This window comes from Zootoca vivipara, chromosome 7, assembly GCF_963506605.1.
Source record: "Zootoca vivipara chromosome 7, rZooViv1.1, whole genome shotgun sequence".
NCBI classification, from domain to species: domain Eukaryota; kingdom Metazoa; phylum Chordata; class Lepidosauria; order Squamata; family Lacertidae; genus Zootoca; species Zootoca vivipara.
Window position 1 is genome coordinate 52,151,815 of NC_083282.1, and position 13,527 is coordinate 52,165,341.

General features: G+C 41.0%; 1 protein-coding gene across 12 annotated transcripts in view; it reads left to right on the top strand.

The window, feature by feature from the left end:
* The window catches only part of ANKS1A (ankyrin repeat and sterile alpha motif domain containing 1A), a 117,952-nt gene that overhangs the window by 96,224 nt on the left and 8,201 nt on the right, over positions 1–13,527 (top strand). For all 12 annotated transcript variants that reach the window (XM_035123318.2, XM_035123322.2, XM_035123319.2 and 9 more), the window contains 8 exons: positions 4,838–4,936; positions 7,656–7,805; positions 7,954–8,061; positions 10,487–10,651; positions 11,302–11,427; positions 12,154–12,225; positions 12,665–12,751; positions 13,228–13,365. In XM_035123318.2, the coding sequence (XP_034979209.1) occupies positions 4,838–4,936; positions 7,656–7,805; positions 7,954–8,061; positions 10,487–10,651; positions 11,302–11,427; positions 12,154–12,225; positions 12,665–12,751; positions 13,228–13,365 (945 nt within the window). The remainder of the gene's footprint in view (positions 1–4,837; positions 4,937–7,655; positions 7,806–7,953; positions 8,062–10,486; positions 10,652–11,301; positions 11,428–12,153; positions 12,226–12,664; positions 12,752–13,227; positions 13,366–13,527) is intronic.

Below are 13,527 nucleotides of genomic sequence, written 5' to 3' on the forward strand. Positions count from 1 at the left end.
AAAGGTACTGGCTTCCACCATAGCATTTATTATTTTTAAAGTATTCCTTCCTGTTTATCAAAATCTCAAAGGTTTGATCAACATAATGTTGCAATCCCTATAAACTTCTTTCACCAAGATATATCTTTTCTGACTGCTTATGTTGGCAGTTCAACAAATTCAAGACGTGTCAATTTTCTGTGTTGCCCTTTAACAAAATATCACTATACTTTGCCCTTTAAAAAAACCACAATGACTCAAATGAAATTAATTGTTGTAACGGGGTGCACATATATTGGAGGCCTGGGTTATCTTTCTTTCTTTCTTTCTTTCTTTCTTTCTTTCTTTCTTTCTTTCTTTCTTTCTTTCTTTCTATTTCATAAAACTGAGCAGACCGTGCCTTGAGTGCCTTGCAATGAAACATACCGTTCATTATAATTAGTAATTATAAGCTGTGTGCATGGCACCAGAACAGGCAGCCTCTGAGCATGGTCAGGAATGATTTGCCAAAAGAAAAGAGATATGTAGAGGTAAACATCTCTGGACATAAACAGGGGGTTGTATCCAATGCTAGTCACACTCAGAGCTGGATACAGCCCAGACTCCCTTGCATCCTCTCCCTGAAAGAAGTACCGTAGTCAAGAAGTGACCTGCATTGTACAAGGGAAGGAAACCCATGGGCCTGCACTGAGTGCAATAAAACTTACTCTGCTTGCACAACCTGTGCTACCAGACTTCTGATACAACAAATTTTAGTATTTATACCCACCCATCTGGCTGGGTTGCCCCAGCCACTCTGGGCAGTTTCCAACACACACAAAAACATAATAAAAGCCAAACAATAATGTTTAGCATTAATAATAATAAATAAAGCATCAAACATTAATAACTGGCAAGGTTTTTGTTAAGGAGTGTGGTGGCCATTGAAAGGGGAGGGAGCATATATATATATATATATATAATCACCTTGCAAAAAATGAGAGAAATTAATCATGGCGTTGTCTGTGTGGTACAAGTGTGGTACACTAAGTAATATGATGAACCTATGCAGCCTATGGTACCAGACTTCCTCCATGAACAATTGCAAAGCAATGTCTACAAAGGTGCTTTTAGAAAACCACAAACTGCAGCACTTGGGTGATTGAAGTGTGTATACAGCCTGTGTAAACATGAGCGAGTCACTGAAAAGGGCACTATGTGCACCCATTGAAATGGACATTTCATTGAGTTCAGAAGGATTTATTTGCCTGTGAGATGTACTAAATGAGTGATGTATGGGTATAATTGGTGATACTTCAGATCAAAACATGCAGGCAGGTTTTGTGTTTTAGAAAATGGCTGTAGCTGCTGTTCATCATGTTAATGTTTACTAACTCAAAATGGAGCAAATATTGAGCTTTTGAGTGCAAATGAAGTTATTGTATTGAGATTACAAAATGCCCTTTATTTCATAGGATTATTTTACGGCAAAAGAGCTAACCATGGAAATTACTACATTTAGACAAAATACCAGTTGTCCTTTTACCAAAATATGTGACATTTTTGCAGATTCAATGGTTAATGCAGCTCAATGAAAATACAGAAAAGGCATTGCAGAAATATTTTTGATATAGCCATGTAAAAATTCTCCATTAAACAATATCCACAGCAAACAAAGCAAGCAAAAGAAGAATCTTGTGCTGTGTTTACTCTATGCTGTCATACAAAGTGCACGATGGCCTACATCAATGTGCAATTACTGCTGTCATTTCATGTGTGAAGAAAATGGTCTGGCCTTGTACATTCAGCAGATGGCAAATTCACTCTCAAATGGATCTCTCTCTCTCTTTTTACTGTTTATAGTAAGCAGCCTTCACAAGGGTTAGTTTTTCTAATAGTCTCCCCTTTATTGATAGAACTGAAGAGGGATATAATTAGGAATTAATGATCACCGGTTAATTCCCATTTCTGCCCTTCAGTGGTAGTTGTTTACATGTGTTGATAGCTGACACAAGATGGGAATTTCAAATTGCTATGCCATCATATGATAGTGGGGGTCTTCATGTAAAAGGAATGGTTGTATGTCTGTGCTTAATAAAGCAATAAGGTATCTTAGTGCTTTTATCTACCGGTAGATCTTCTTTCACTGTATATGTAAAAATTACTGTAGCACCTAAGGAATTGTCTTTTACAAAAAGGGAATTCATGTTGAATGTTACCTTTTAAAAAAATGTATGTGGAAGAATTATACTAGATGCACACCTTTTTTTGAAGATAAAAAAATCTTGTTCCTTTCTCATGTACTTTAGCTCACCTTTTCAGTTCTCTGTTCATTCTCACATTTTAGTTATGACAAGCACAATAGAGAAAAGAATCACATATAATAGTGTGGGAAACTGTGTCTAGTTTTGAATGTTAATAATAATAATAATAATAATAATAATAATAATAATAATAATAAATTTTGATTTATACCCCGCCCTCCCCAGTCAAAACCGGGCTCAGGGCGGCTAACACCAATAAAATTACAATAAGACATAAAAGAAAACAATTAAAATACAGATTAAAATACAATATTAAAATTTAAAATTCAGCCTCATTTTAAATAGTCCATAAATCCAAACCATGAGGGAGGAAAACACAGGGGTCAGACTGAATCCAACCCAAAGGCCAGGCGGAACAGCTCTGTCTTGCAGGCCCTGCAGAAAGATGACAAATCCCGCAGGGCCCTGGTCTCCTGTGAAAGAGTGTTTCACCAATTTGGGGCCAGTACTGAAAAGGCCCTGGCCCTAGTCGAGACCAATCTAACCACCTTATGGCTCGGAATCTCCAGAATGTTGTTATTTGTGGACCTTAAGGCCCTCCCCGGTGCATACCAGGAGAGGCGGCCCCTTAGATATGAGCACTATCTAGCACAATTGGACAGTAGTCTGGGTTAGCTAATCTTAGTTGCAAAAAACGAGCTACAAGGTAGCTTCGGTTTTCTAATCGCTACAGTAATAAAAGGGGTGTTCTGGGCTGGATCTGAGCTATAACAAAAACAAGATATATAGTAAAATGGCTGTTGAATATTGCCTTTGCTAAGCACTGTGTACTCATTCATTCATTCTTCCACACTTCACATGTGGAGATAATGAGCTTTGTAAAGAGTGTAATGATGAAAGTCACTCCTCTAGAGAGGGCTGGGTTGCTTCCATCTCCATGGAGACGCATGATAGATTACAGTGAAACTGACCTTCCCTGGATTGTTGGCATGCTCTAAAATAAATTCAATTTTCTCTCTCTGGCCCTCAAGGGAATTCAAGCAAAGACGAGCTTTCCCTGCATGCCAGTGCAGTGCACTAGCAAAAGCTGACTATGAGGAAAGGGCAGGCAGCTGAAGCTGCGTCCAGGTATACTGGATTGTTAAACTATGATCAAAGGGATGACTGATGAAAGCGAGCATGTATGAAATGGGAAGGTCATGTAAATCAATCTACTGAAATTTATTGGATGGAATGAGATGCAGTGGGGCCAGCAGTGAAAGTAGGCTTTGGGTAGCCTGAATCAAGCAACTGGGAAGTATGCAGTGCACTTAACAAAAAGGCTCCTTTGATGCAGAGGCAAGGAGGTGAAAGGGGGAAGCCTACAGAGAGAAAAGAAGCAGGGATGCAGTGAGATTGCAGAGCAGCAGAAGGTAGCAAGGGAGCCATTGCTGGAGGATCCATTGGTCTTTGCTTTAGACCTTGGGGGCCAGGGTCATTGAGAGTGGGAACAAATAAGAACTCTATGCTTATAAAGTGCCCATGACTGCAGATTTCCCCGCTCTCCTATAAAGCCTGAAAAGTTTCAGAAAAGGGCAGTCAAAATGATCAAGGGTTTGGAGCAGCTCTCCTGAGGCAAGGTTGCTTTTTAACTTAGAAAAAAGGCAAGTAGGGGAAATTATGGAGTTATATAAAATTATGCATGATGTGGAGAAAAGTGGATAGGGAAAAGTTTTTCCATTCCCTCTTTATTAGAACTTGCGGTCCATTCAGTGAAGCTGAATGTTGGAAGAAAATACTACTTTGCACAGCACATGGATAAACTCTATAATCATTCCCACAAGATGTAGTGAAGGTCGCCACCTTGGATGGTGTGTTCTACCACAACTGCTATAGGCAGTATCCCTTAGAATACCAGTTTTAGGAAATCACAATGAGAGTACTGATTGCACTCAGGTCCTGCTGTGATGATAACCAGATTACTCCTGTTACTTTCATGGTTGTTTAGATTTCTAACTGTGTAACATTTGCCCTGGTGATACTACCTTTTGTTACACTGTGTTATGATAACCAAGCAGCGGCTAGTGAGGAACCATGATTTTTTATTCTAAGGGCTCTTGTGCTGCTCTCAATTTTCATACCTGGGCCAAGACTGAAGCTGTGATCAAATATTGCAAACTCTGTGCCAAGAAAAACTGAATTATGATCTATTGTGTGAATTTATTCGCTTGCTTAATTCTGCTGTTACATGAGGAAAGCATGCATACCTTAAATCCCGGCCCTTGTCTAGAAAGTACGCTCCTTCCAAATTGGCTGCTGAGGTTCCATTGGGGTTTCTCCACCACATCTGCAAAGCTATCCTCACTGCTTTAAGAACTAGAAACATTTTTTTTAAAAAAAAAATCAAAGCTGAGATTCCCAGGATGTTGAAATCTGTGCCCAAATTCTGTATTTACATGGAGTTTTTGCATGATGCAGAGTTGTGAAACAACAAGGACAATTTTTATTATACAATCAAAGACCTGGTAAAAACAAAAATTATGAAACACAGTTTTTATTGAAATGCAAAGCTGCTGAGCTTCATTTTTGTGCTGTTGCTGAGCCTTATTTCATGTCTGCCTCTTGTCTTCCTACAGGGCAGTAATGTCATGGAAGATCAGGACCTTCGAGAGATTGGTATTAGTGACCCACAGCATCGCAGAAAACTTCTTCAGGCAGCACGGGCTCTTCCTAAGGTTAAAATGAATTCATGTTTTCACATGCAAACATAATTTTTAGCATTGGAATACCTTGAATTCCATAATTATGAGTGAACAAATAATTTTACAGGAGGAGAAGCAAATAATTGCATTCTGCCATATTAATAGACATTGTAAGGAGAGGGCTTAGTATTGCTTTCCTATTAAGCTAGAGTCCAAATAGTGGAGCCAAAATTGTGTGGAAAGATCCATGTTTTTTGCAGCTTCTAAGTAAATGGAGTTAATGAGAAGATATCACCAAAGCAGGTGTAAACATTGTGAACAAATCTCAGTTTAATCGTGATAAAACTAAGATTAAAGTAGTGATTAACTTGTGAGAGGTTAAAAACTTCCTGATTTACACAACAGGTTTTCCCTCTGTCTGTGTAGACAATGGAGGTTCTCCATTCTCCCAGAATGTCAATCGAAATATTTCTATATTTAAATGTCCTTGTCTGGTTCTATTATTGGAAATATAGGGTGTTTCTATATATTCCAATTGCACATAGTCTTTTTTAAAACAATGGAACAGGAAGATTTTAAAGTGAGTGAAGTGGCTCCTCCTAGAATATATATTTTAATTTTACATTCCAAAACAGCCTGCTTCTTACAGAGCCAAATAAAGTGGTTTGTTTGTTCAATAGTGTCTGCTTTTTAAGAAGCAAATTCCATAGTAGGAAGCTTACCATATGGTTCTATATTATGCTTTGCCATGCAGAAAGCTTTTGGTTGCACTACCAATTAAAAGTTCCAGAAGAGGCTGAATTTCTCATAACAATAGGATTTAACTATAGATCCATGTTGTCCCACTGCGTGTTTTCCCTTGGTTGAATTCAGTTAATTGCCTGGTGTTGTGCATTGAGCTTGCTCTTTTTTCCACAATGGGTCAATGAAAGCCTCTGATCATTGTGGGAGAGTGCATTTCTAAGAGTGAGTTTCGACAAATTTTATCTCTTCAGGTTCCTGATCATTGTCCCTTTTTATGTGAGGCTGTTCTGGTTCCACCAACAGTCACTTGCTAGATTAGACCAGTCCCTCTTGGATTTGTTCTACTTCTCTCTGCAATGGTTACTGTGCCACTGACATGCAAAATTTTGATCTATTGCTGACAACTGTACCTTTAGCTAATTCACTTCAAAGCCAACTTACTTCAACTTCAGACACTTAAGTAACTGTGGGGGATAATTAAACATTACATGCAAATACATGTATTTTTCTCTACAGAGTACAGCTGTAGAATGCGTTGGATTAAAAGCAGTTTTAGGGAGCACATTAGAACAGATAAGCAGCAGGCGAGAAAAAAACCGAAGAAGCTCCTCCCATTACTCCCACGCTTAATTCCCCCCCTGTTATATTCACAAACACAGGTGACGCTGTGGTCTAAACCACGGAGCCTAGGCTTGCTGATCAGAAGGTCAGCATTCAGTCCCAGCTCCTGCCCACCTAGCAGTTCAAAAGCGCATCAAAGTGCAAGTAGATAAATAGGTACCGCTCCGGTGGGAAAGTAAACAGCATTTCTGTGCGCTGCTCTGGTTCGCCAGAAGCGGCTGTCATGCTGGCCACATGATCCGGAAGCTGTACGCCGGCTCCCTCGGCCAGTAAAGCGAGATGAACGCCGCAACCCCAGAGTCGTCTGCAACTGGACCTAATGGTACCTTTAGGTCCTAAGGGGTACCTTTACCTATATTCACAAAACAGCTTATTGGGGTGGGGTGGGGGAGCCACCGCCCTGGGATTTCATGCATTCTGTAGTTAACCCTAGTGGCTCACCTCCACTTAATGGAGATAATACTTCTACCTCACAGGGAACTGCATAGTTATTAATCACTGTATAGTTGCTACAACCAAATACAGACTGGAGTTACACAGTCAAATGAGAATGGGATGTATCCAATATTCTGTCTAATAATGCAAGGGCTCTTGTGCTAGCAGATGGGCAAGTTTTAATGGAAGTCTGTTCAAAAACCAAGGTGCACTTTCCCATAGAAAGTAATGCAAAATTGATTAATCTGTTCCAGACTTTTAAAAACAACCCCTAAAACAGCAATTTAACATGAATTTTACTATCTAACAAGACCATTGATCCATAAAATGAAAGCAATAATCAATGTACTGTACTATAAAATAAATAAAACAGTATTGTAGATGATTGAAATTAAAATTAATTTTTTTCTTACCTGCACTGATGATAGTCATCGTTTGGATGGAAAGCTTTTATCCATTTCTGCAGTCACACAATCAATCAATCAGTAGCTGAGCTGGGATCCACACAGTCACAAAAAACAAATTAACTGAAAAAGCCTCAAAACAAAAAACGCAAAATAGCAAAAACAAAAGCACCAAAGATAAGCTCCAAATATCACCTTAGAACATTGCAATCAGAAACGGAAGGCTTGAATTACAATTGGGGGGGGGAGAATTAGCAGAGCAACAGGAAACAGGGGGACACAAATTAGCAGCGCAACAGGAAACACCGGGGGGGGGGACTCAAAACAGAGCACATTTGGCTTCAAAAAAAAGTTCGAAAACCAGAACACCTCCTTCCGGTTTTCCAGCATTCAGGTTCCAAGTTGTTCGTGAACTAAGCTGTTCAAAAACCAAGGTACCATTGTATACGGCTAAGTGACTTTTACTGTGGGTTGTATCCAACGTAGTGCTATGTTCACACCTGATTCTTACGCATCTACAACACTTTTCTGTCTTGCTCCTTCTGCAGGTGAAATCCCTGGGCTGTGATGGGACTCAGCCTTCTGTTCCTGTATGGCTTGACTCCCTGGGGCTGCAGGATTATATTCAATCATTTTTGTCGAGTGGCTATAGCTCTATAGACTCTGTGAAAAACCTCTGGGAACTAGAACTAGTAAATGTAAGTTGCTAACCCTATTCAGTTCCAGTTAAGATGAAAATTCTGGTGATTCACAAGGTGAAAGATTGCAGCACTGTGTTAATACTGAGAAGCCACAATGTAGAAAGTTTTTTGTAGCATGTTTTTCTGACATTCTCTTTACCTACAGGTACTTAAGGTAAATCTTATTGGCCATCGTAAGCGTATAATAGCCTCTCTGGCAGACAGACCATATGAGGAGCCCCCACAGAAACCACCACGGTTCTCTCAGCTAAGAGTGAGTCATCATTTTAAGAAAGAATGGGGGGGGGCTGGCTAGCTACAGCATTTCTGTTCCCAGTGGGTCTTGCTTTTCTTTCTACAAACCATTTTAATTAAACTTTGTTTGAACGCATGCCTCTGGATTTTGGAAACCACTTGAAAGTTTAGAACTCAGATGCTTCAGAACAGCTCCAGGTAGACCTCAAGTCATAGACTAGAAATGCAACATTTATACTTCTGCCTCTACAAAGTAAACAGCTCCAAATTAAATCAGTTTTCTTCATAATGGATGTTAACTAAGTCTCATTAGTTAACTAAGTCTCATATGGGGGGCCGCATGATCTCCCGCAACGATTTTGCAAAGTTTTTTCCAGATAAAGTCGCTCAGATTCAAAGGGAGGTAGACCACCGTGGGAGCAGGGCCGGAGCGGGAGAGTGCTAGAGTCCTGTCTAGTCCAGTTGCGTGCGATCAATTCCAATCTGTTACCTCCGAGGATGCGGACAGGCTGCTTGGACGAGCGAAACCAACCACCTGTCTCCTTGATCCTTGCCCATCCTGGCTTATAAAAGCTAGCCGGGAACAGCTGGGCAATGGGCTTCGCGGGTTGGTGAATGCTTCTCTCTGTGAGGGAGCCTTCCCAGACCCGCTGAAAGAGGTGATTATTAAATCGCTTCTTAAAAAAACATCTTTAGATGCTGCCGATATGGCCAACTATCGCCCAGTCTCAAATCTTCCATTCTTGGGCAAGGTGATTGAGCAAGTGGTTGCTGAACAACTCCAGGCACGCCTGGAAGAAGCGGACCATTTGGATCCCTTCCAGTTGGGATTCAGGCCTCATCATGGGACTGAAACCACCTTGGTCGCACTGGTTGATGATCTCCGGCGGGCTAGGGACAAAGGTGAGAGTTGTTTCCTAGTTCTGCTGGATCTCAGCGGCTTTTGACACCATCGACCATAACATCCTTCTAGACCATCTAGAGAAGTTGGGAGCTGGGGGCACTGTCATGCAGTGGTTCCACTCCTTCCTCCTGGGCTGTGTTCAGAAAGTGGTGGGGGGGATGAGTGTTCGGACCCCTGGGCTCTCACTTGTGGGGTGCCTCAGGGTTCTGTCCTCTCTCCCATGCTTTTTAACATCTACATGCAGCCGCTGGGAGAGATCATCAGGGGGTTTGGGCTGGGTGTTCACCAGTATGCGGATGATACCTAGCTCTACCTCTCTTTCAAATCAGAAACAGTGAAGGCAGTGAAAGTCCTGTGTGAGTGCCTGGAGGCGGTTGGAGGATGGATGGCGGCTAACAGATTGAGGTTGAATCCTGACAAGACAGAAGTACTGTTTGTGGGGGACAGGAGGCGGGCAGGTGTGGAGGACTCCCTGGTCCTGAATGGGGTAACTGTGCCCCTGAAGGACCAGGTGCGCAGCCTGGGAGTCATTCTGGACTCACAGCTGTCCATGGAGGCACAGGTCAATTCTGTGCCCAGGGCAGCTGTCTATCAGCTCCATCTGGTACGCAGGCTGAGACCCTACCTGCCTGCAGACTGTCTCGCCAGAGTGGTGCATGCTCTGGTTATCTCCCGCTTGGACTACTGCAATGCGCTCTACGTGGGGCTACCTTTGAAGGTGACCCAGAAACTACAACTAATCCAGAATGCAGCAGCTAGACTGGCGACTGGGAGCGGCCGCCGAGACCACATAACACCGGTCTTGAAAGATCTACATTGGCTCCCAGTACGTTTCCGAGCACAGTTCAAAGTGTTGATGCTGACCTTTAAAGCCCTAAATGGCCTTGGTCCAGTATACCTGAAGGAGCATCTCCACCCCCATCGTTCTGCCCGGACACTGAGGTCCAGTACCGAGGGCCTTTTGGCGGTTCCGTCGTTGCGAGAAGCCAAGTTGCAGGGAACCAGGCAGAGGGCCTCCTCAGTGGTGGTGCCCGCCCTGTGGAACGCCCTCCCATCAGATGTCAAAGAGAAAAACAGCTACCAGATTTTTAGAAGACATCTGAAGGCAGCCCTGTTTAGGGATGCTTTTAATGTTTAATAGATTATTTTATTTCATTTTTCTGTTGGAAGCCGCCCAGAGTGGCTGGGGAAACCCAGCCAGATGGGCGGGGTATAAATATATTATTATTATTATTATTATTATTATTATTATTATTATTATTATTATTAATGTTTTGTAACATTGTTTTAGAATATTATGTACTTTTGTAATACATTAATGTGAGCCCTTTTGAATACAGTTCATTGTGGAAAAGCAGGGTATACATGAACTAAACCTCCTTTTTACTGGTTATGTTCACCTTAATGATCATACTAAAACAAAAGGGAAAAAAACCCTCAGCCTTGTGTAATAGTGGCATTTTTATTTATTGTGGGAAAGGTGCTCTGAATATACCCTGTGAAAATCTAATTCTTGTAATGTGTACCACTCTGATTTCAGTGCCAGGATTTGATATCCCAGACGTCTTCACCCCTAAGCCAGAGTGACTCTTGTACAGGGAGGTCTGCAGATCTCCTGCTGCCTTTGGGGGATGCTGGAAAGAAGAGACATGAGGGCAGCCATGACATTGCATCATACCCCAGAACAGAGAGACTCAAGGCACAGGTATTCCATTATTATTTTTCGTTTAGAAATTCTTCTATTAGCTTGTAAGACATGAGTCTCTAACCTTACAGCTGTTGTTGAGCAGGGCATGGAGGGGAATGGCTGGTTGGCTCTGGTAAATTAGAAATAGATTGTTGTGATCTAAGATGGCTACCTGCTCTGGTGAGGACACCTGAGGGGCATGACTGACATTGGTGGGTGGAGGCATGAAAGCCTTGCAGCTGGTTTGGTTCCCACAAGTTGGGAAATGGCACTGTGAAATGTAGCAAGAATCAAAGTTACTTTATGATGGTAGTACAAAAGAGGGGGAAATCTCATGGGAGCTGTAGCACAGTTTCTCTTACTGGAGAACCACGGCAGTGAAGTATGGCAGTTGCCTCTGCCCCCAATATGGAAGCAGCAGATTTAGTCCATTGCTGCTGATCACCAGTATTTTTTTTTCTGGAATTGTCACTAATCACTGATCAGACAGTTGTGCAAAAAGTACTGGTTTTTTAGGCTGTCAGAAACTCTGCAATTGCCATGGGCAGGAGTGTCTAGTTATGGGTGTTCCCAGTCTTGGTAAAATTAAATCCTTGGTAAATAAATATGCTCAATAGAGCAGGCATCTCAGACCAAATTCTGACTATAACTGCAACTTGTGTTTTCAGGAGGAACGCCGTGAATCTAAACTTACACTCAGACCCCCTAGTCTGGCTGCTGCTTATGCCCCTGTCCAACACTGGCAGCATCAACCAGAGAAGCTTATATTTGAATCCTGTGGGTATGAAGCCAATGTAAGTGTATTCTAGATTCTTAGACAAATTAAATTCAGGTTGATATAATAGCCATCTTCAAATATCTAAAGAACTGCCACATGCAAGATAGAGCAAGCTTGTTTTCTGGTACTCCAGATGGAAGGACTCAAGCCAATGGCTTCAGATTACAAGAAAGGAGATTCCCACTAAACACTAGGAAGAAGTGTTCGATGGTAAGAGCTGTTCAACAGTAGGACTACCTCGGAAGGTGGTGGACTCTCCTTCATTGGAGGTTTAAACAGAGGTTGGATGGCCATCTGTTGGGGGATTTTAAAGCTGTGATTTCTGCATTTGCAGGGGGCTGGTCTAGATAACCCTTGAGATTCATTCCAACTCTACAGTTCTATGACTCTAATTCATCTGGTGCATAATCTTGGTTCTTCCTGTAAAGCAGGGATGAGGAACCTGTGATCTTCCAGATGTTGGACTACAATCTCCATCATTCCTGACCGTTGGCTATGCTGACTGTGGCTACTGGGAATCACAAGATTTGAAGGCAACAGATTTCCCATCTTTGCTGGAAAGCATGGTCCTGCCACTTACATAATAGCTTTTACTTAGTACAATTTGGCCTTATCCAGGCAGAAGTTTATAAGATTGCCTGGTTCCTGTTAGAAGCAAGAAACTGTGACAATATCTTCTCATCTTTTGGGGTACAAATATTTGTGTTAATAGTTGCTGCTACTGTTCCTCTGTTTCAAACAGTATCTAGGCTCCATGTTAATCAAAGATCTTCGAGGGACAGAATCTACACAGGATGCCTGTGCAAAGATGAGGGTAGGTGTGCACTGTGTAAAATCAAAACTTCTGATACCAGTCTCGAAAAGTAAACTGTTGTGTAGCTCAAGATTTGGAGACTGCTACAAGCACAAGATATAACAGCCAAACCACAAAACTTTGAAATTTCATAATTGCCCTACAATTATCTGTTACCTTGTTTTAGTCAACTTGTTTGACAGATATGTTTTCAGCTGGTATGCAGTATTTACTGCTAGGATGTGTGAAGTCTGATTACACCTTGTTGGACATATTATATATATATATATATATATATATACACTTCACTGAATTTTCATTGCCTTGAAAATGCATCTTTAAAAACTTAGCATACTTCTTCCAAAACCTGATGTGGATTAAAAAAAAAAATCTTGCCTGTACACTCCATCCTGAGAAATCTTTTAATCATGCCTCTTAATGGTTTTTTTCTTTTACAAAGAAATCAACAGAGCATATGAAGAAGACCCCAACTATAATATTATCTATCACTTACAAAGGAGTGAAATTCATTGATGCATCTAACAAGGTGAGGACGATCTTAAGCTCGTAGTTAATACTTAAAATCTTGAATGTCAGCTGACAGTGACATCATGGAAATTAATCTGTTATGCAACTACCCATTCCTTATCAGTAAATACATAAAAATGTTGTGGTAAATCCTGTAAGAATTGCCACTACAGAAATTAGGTAGAGATTGATTTTTCCCTTGTACCAGTTTTTCAGATAGTGCTTGTCTGTATTTGGATGCTGCTTTTGTTGCTGAAATAGGTCTCGGAGTAAACATGTTGAAAATAATGGACCAAAGTTAGTCATAGACACTAATTTTAATGGATCCGCTCCGAGTAAAAGTTAGTTGAATACCACCCAGGGTATTCTAACCCAAAATCTTAGTTGTTATTTAGTTATAAATAAATTTAATAAAAATTATTTTATTGTGAATTGTCTTTTCGTAAGATAATCTCAGTTACTGAGCAGATAAAGCTGTTTGTTTCCATTTGGCAGAATGTTATTGCTGAGCACGAAATCCGGAACATCTCTTGTGCTGCACAGGACCCGGAGGATCTTTGTACATTTGCCTATATCACAAAGGACTTGCAAACTAGCCACCACTACTGCCATGTCTTTAGTACCATTGATGTAGTAAGTAAAGTAGAATATAAATGGCTTGATTTTTTTGCTTTGTATTTTGCCTTGCTAAAAATAATCTGTAGGTAGTTGGTTTGCAACAAAAAGCTTTTTGAATCCTGGTACAGTAATTCAATTATGCAAACATGAGGTGCAAGGATTTAAGCAACATATGCT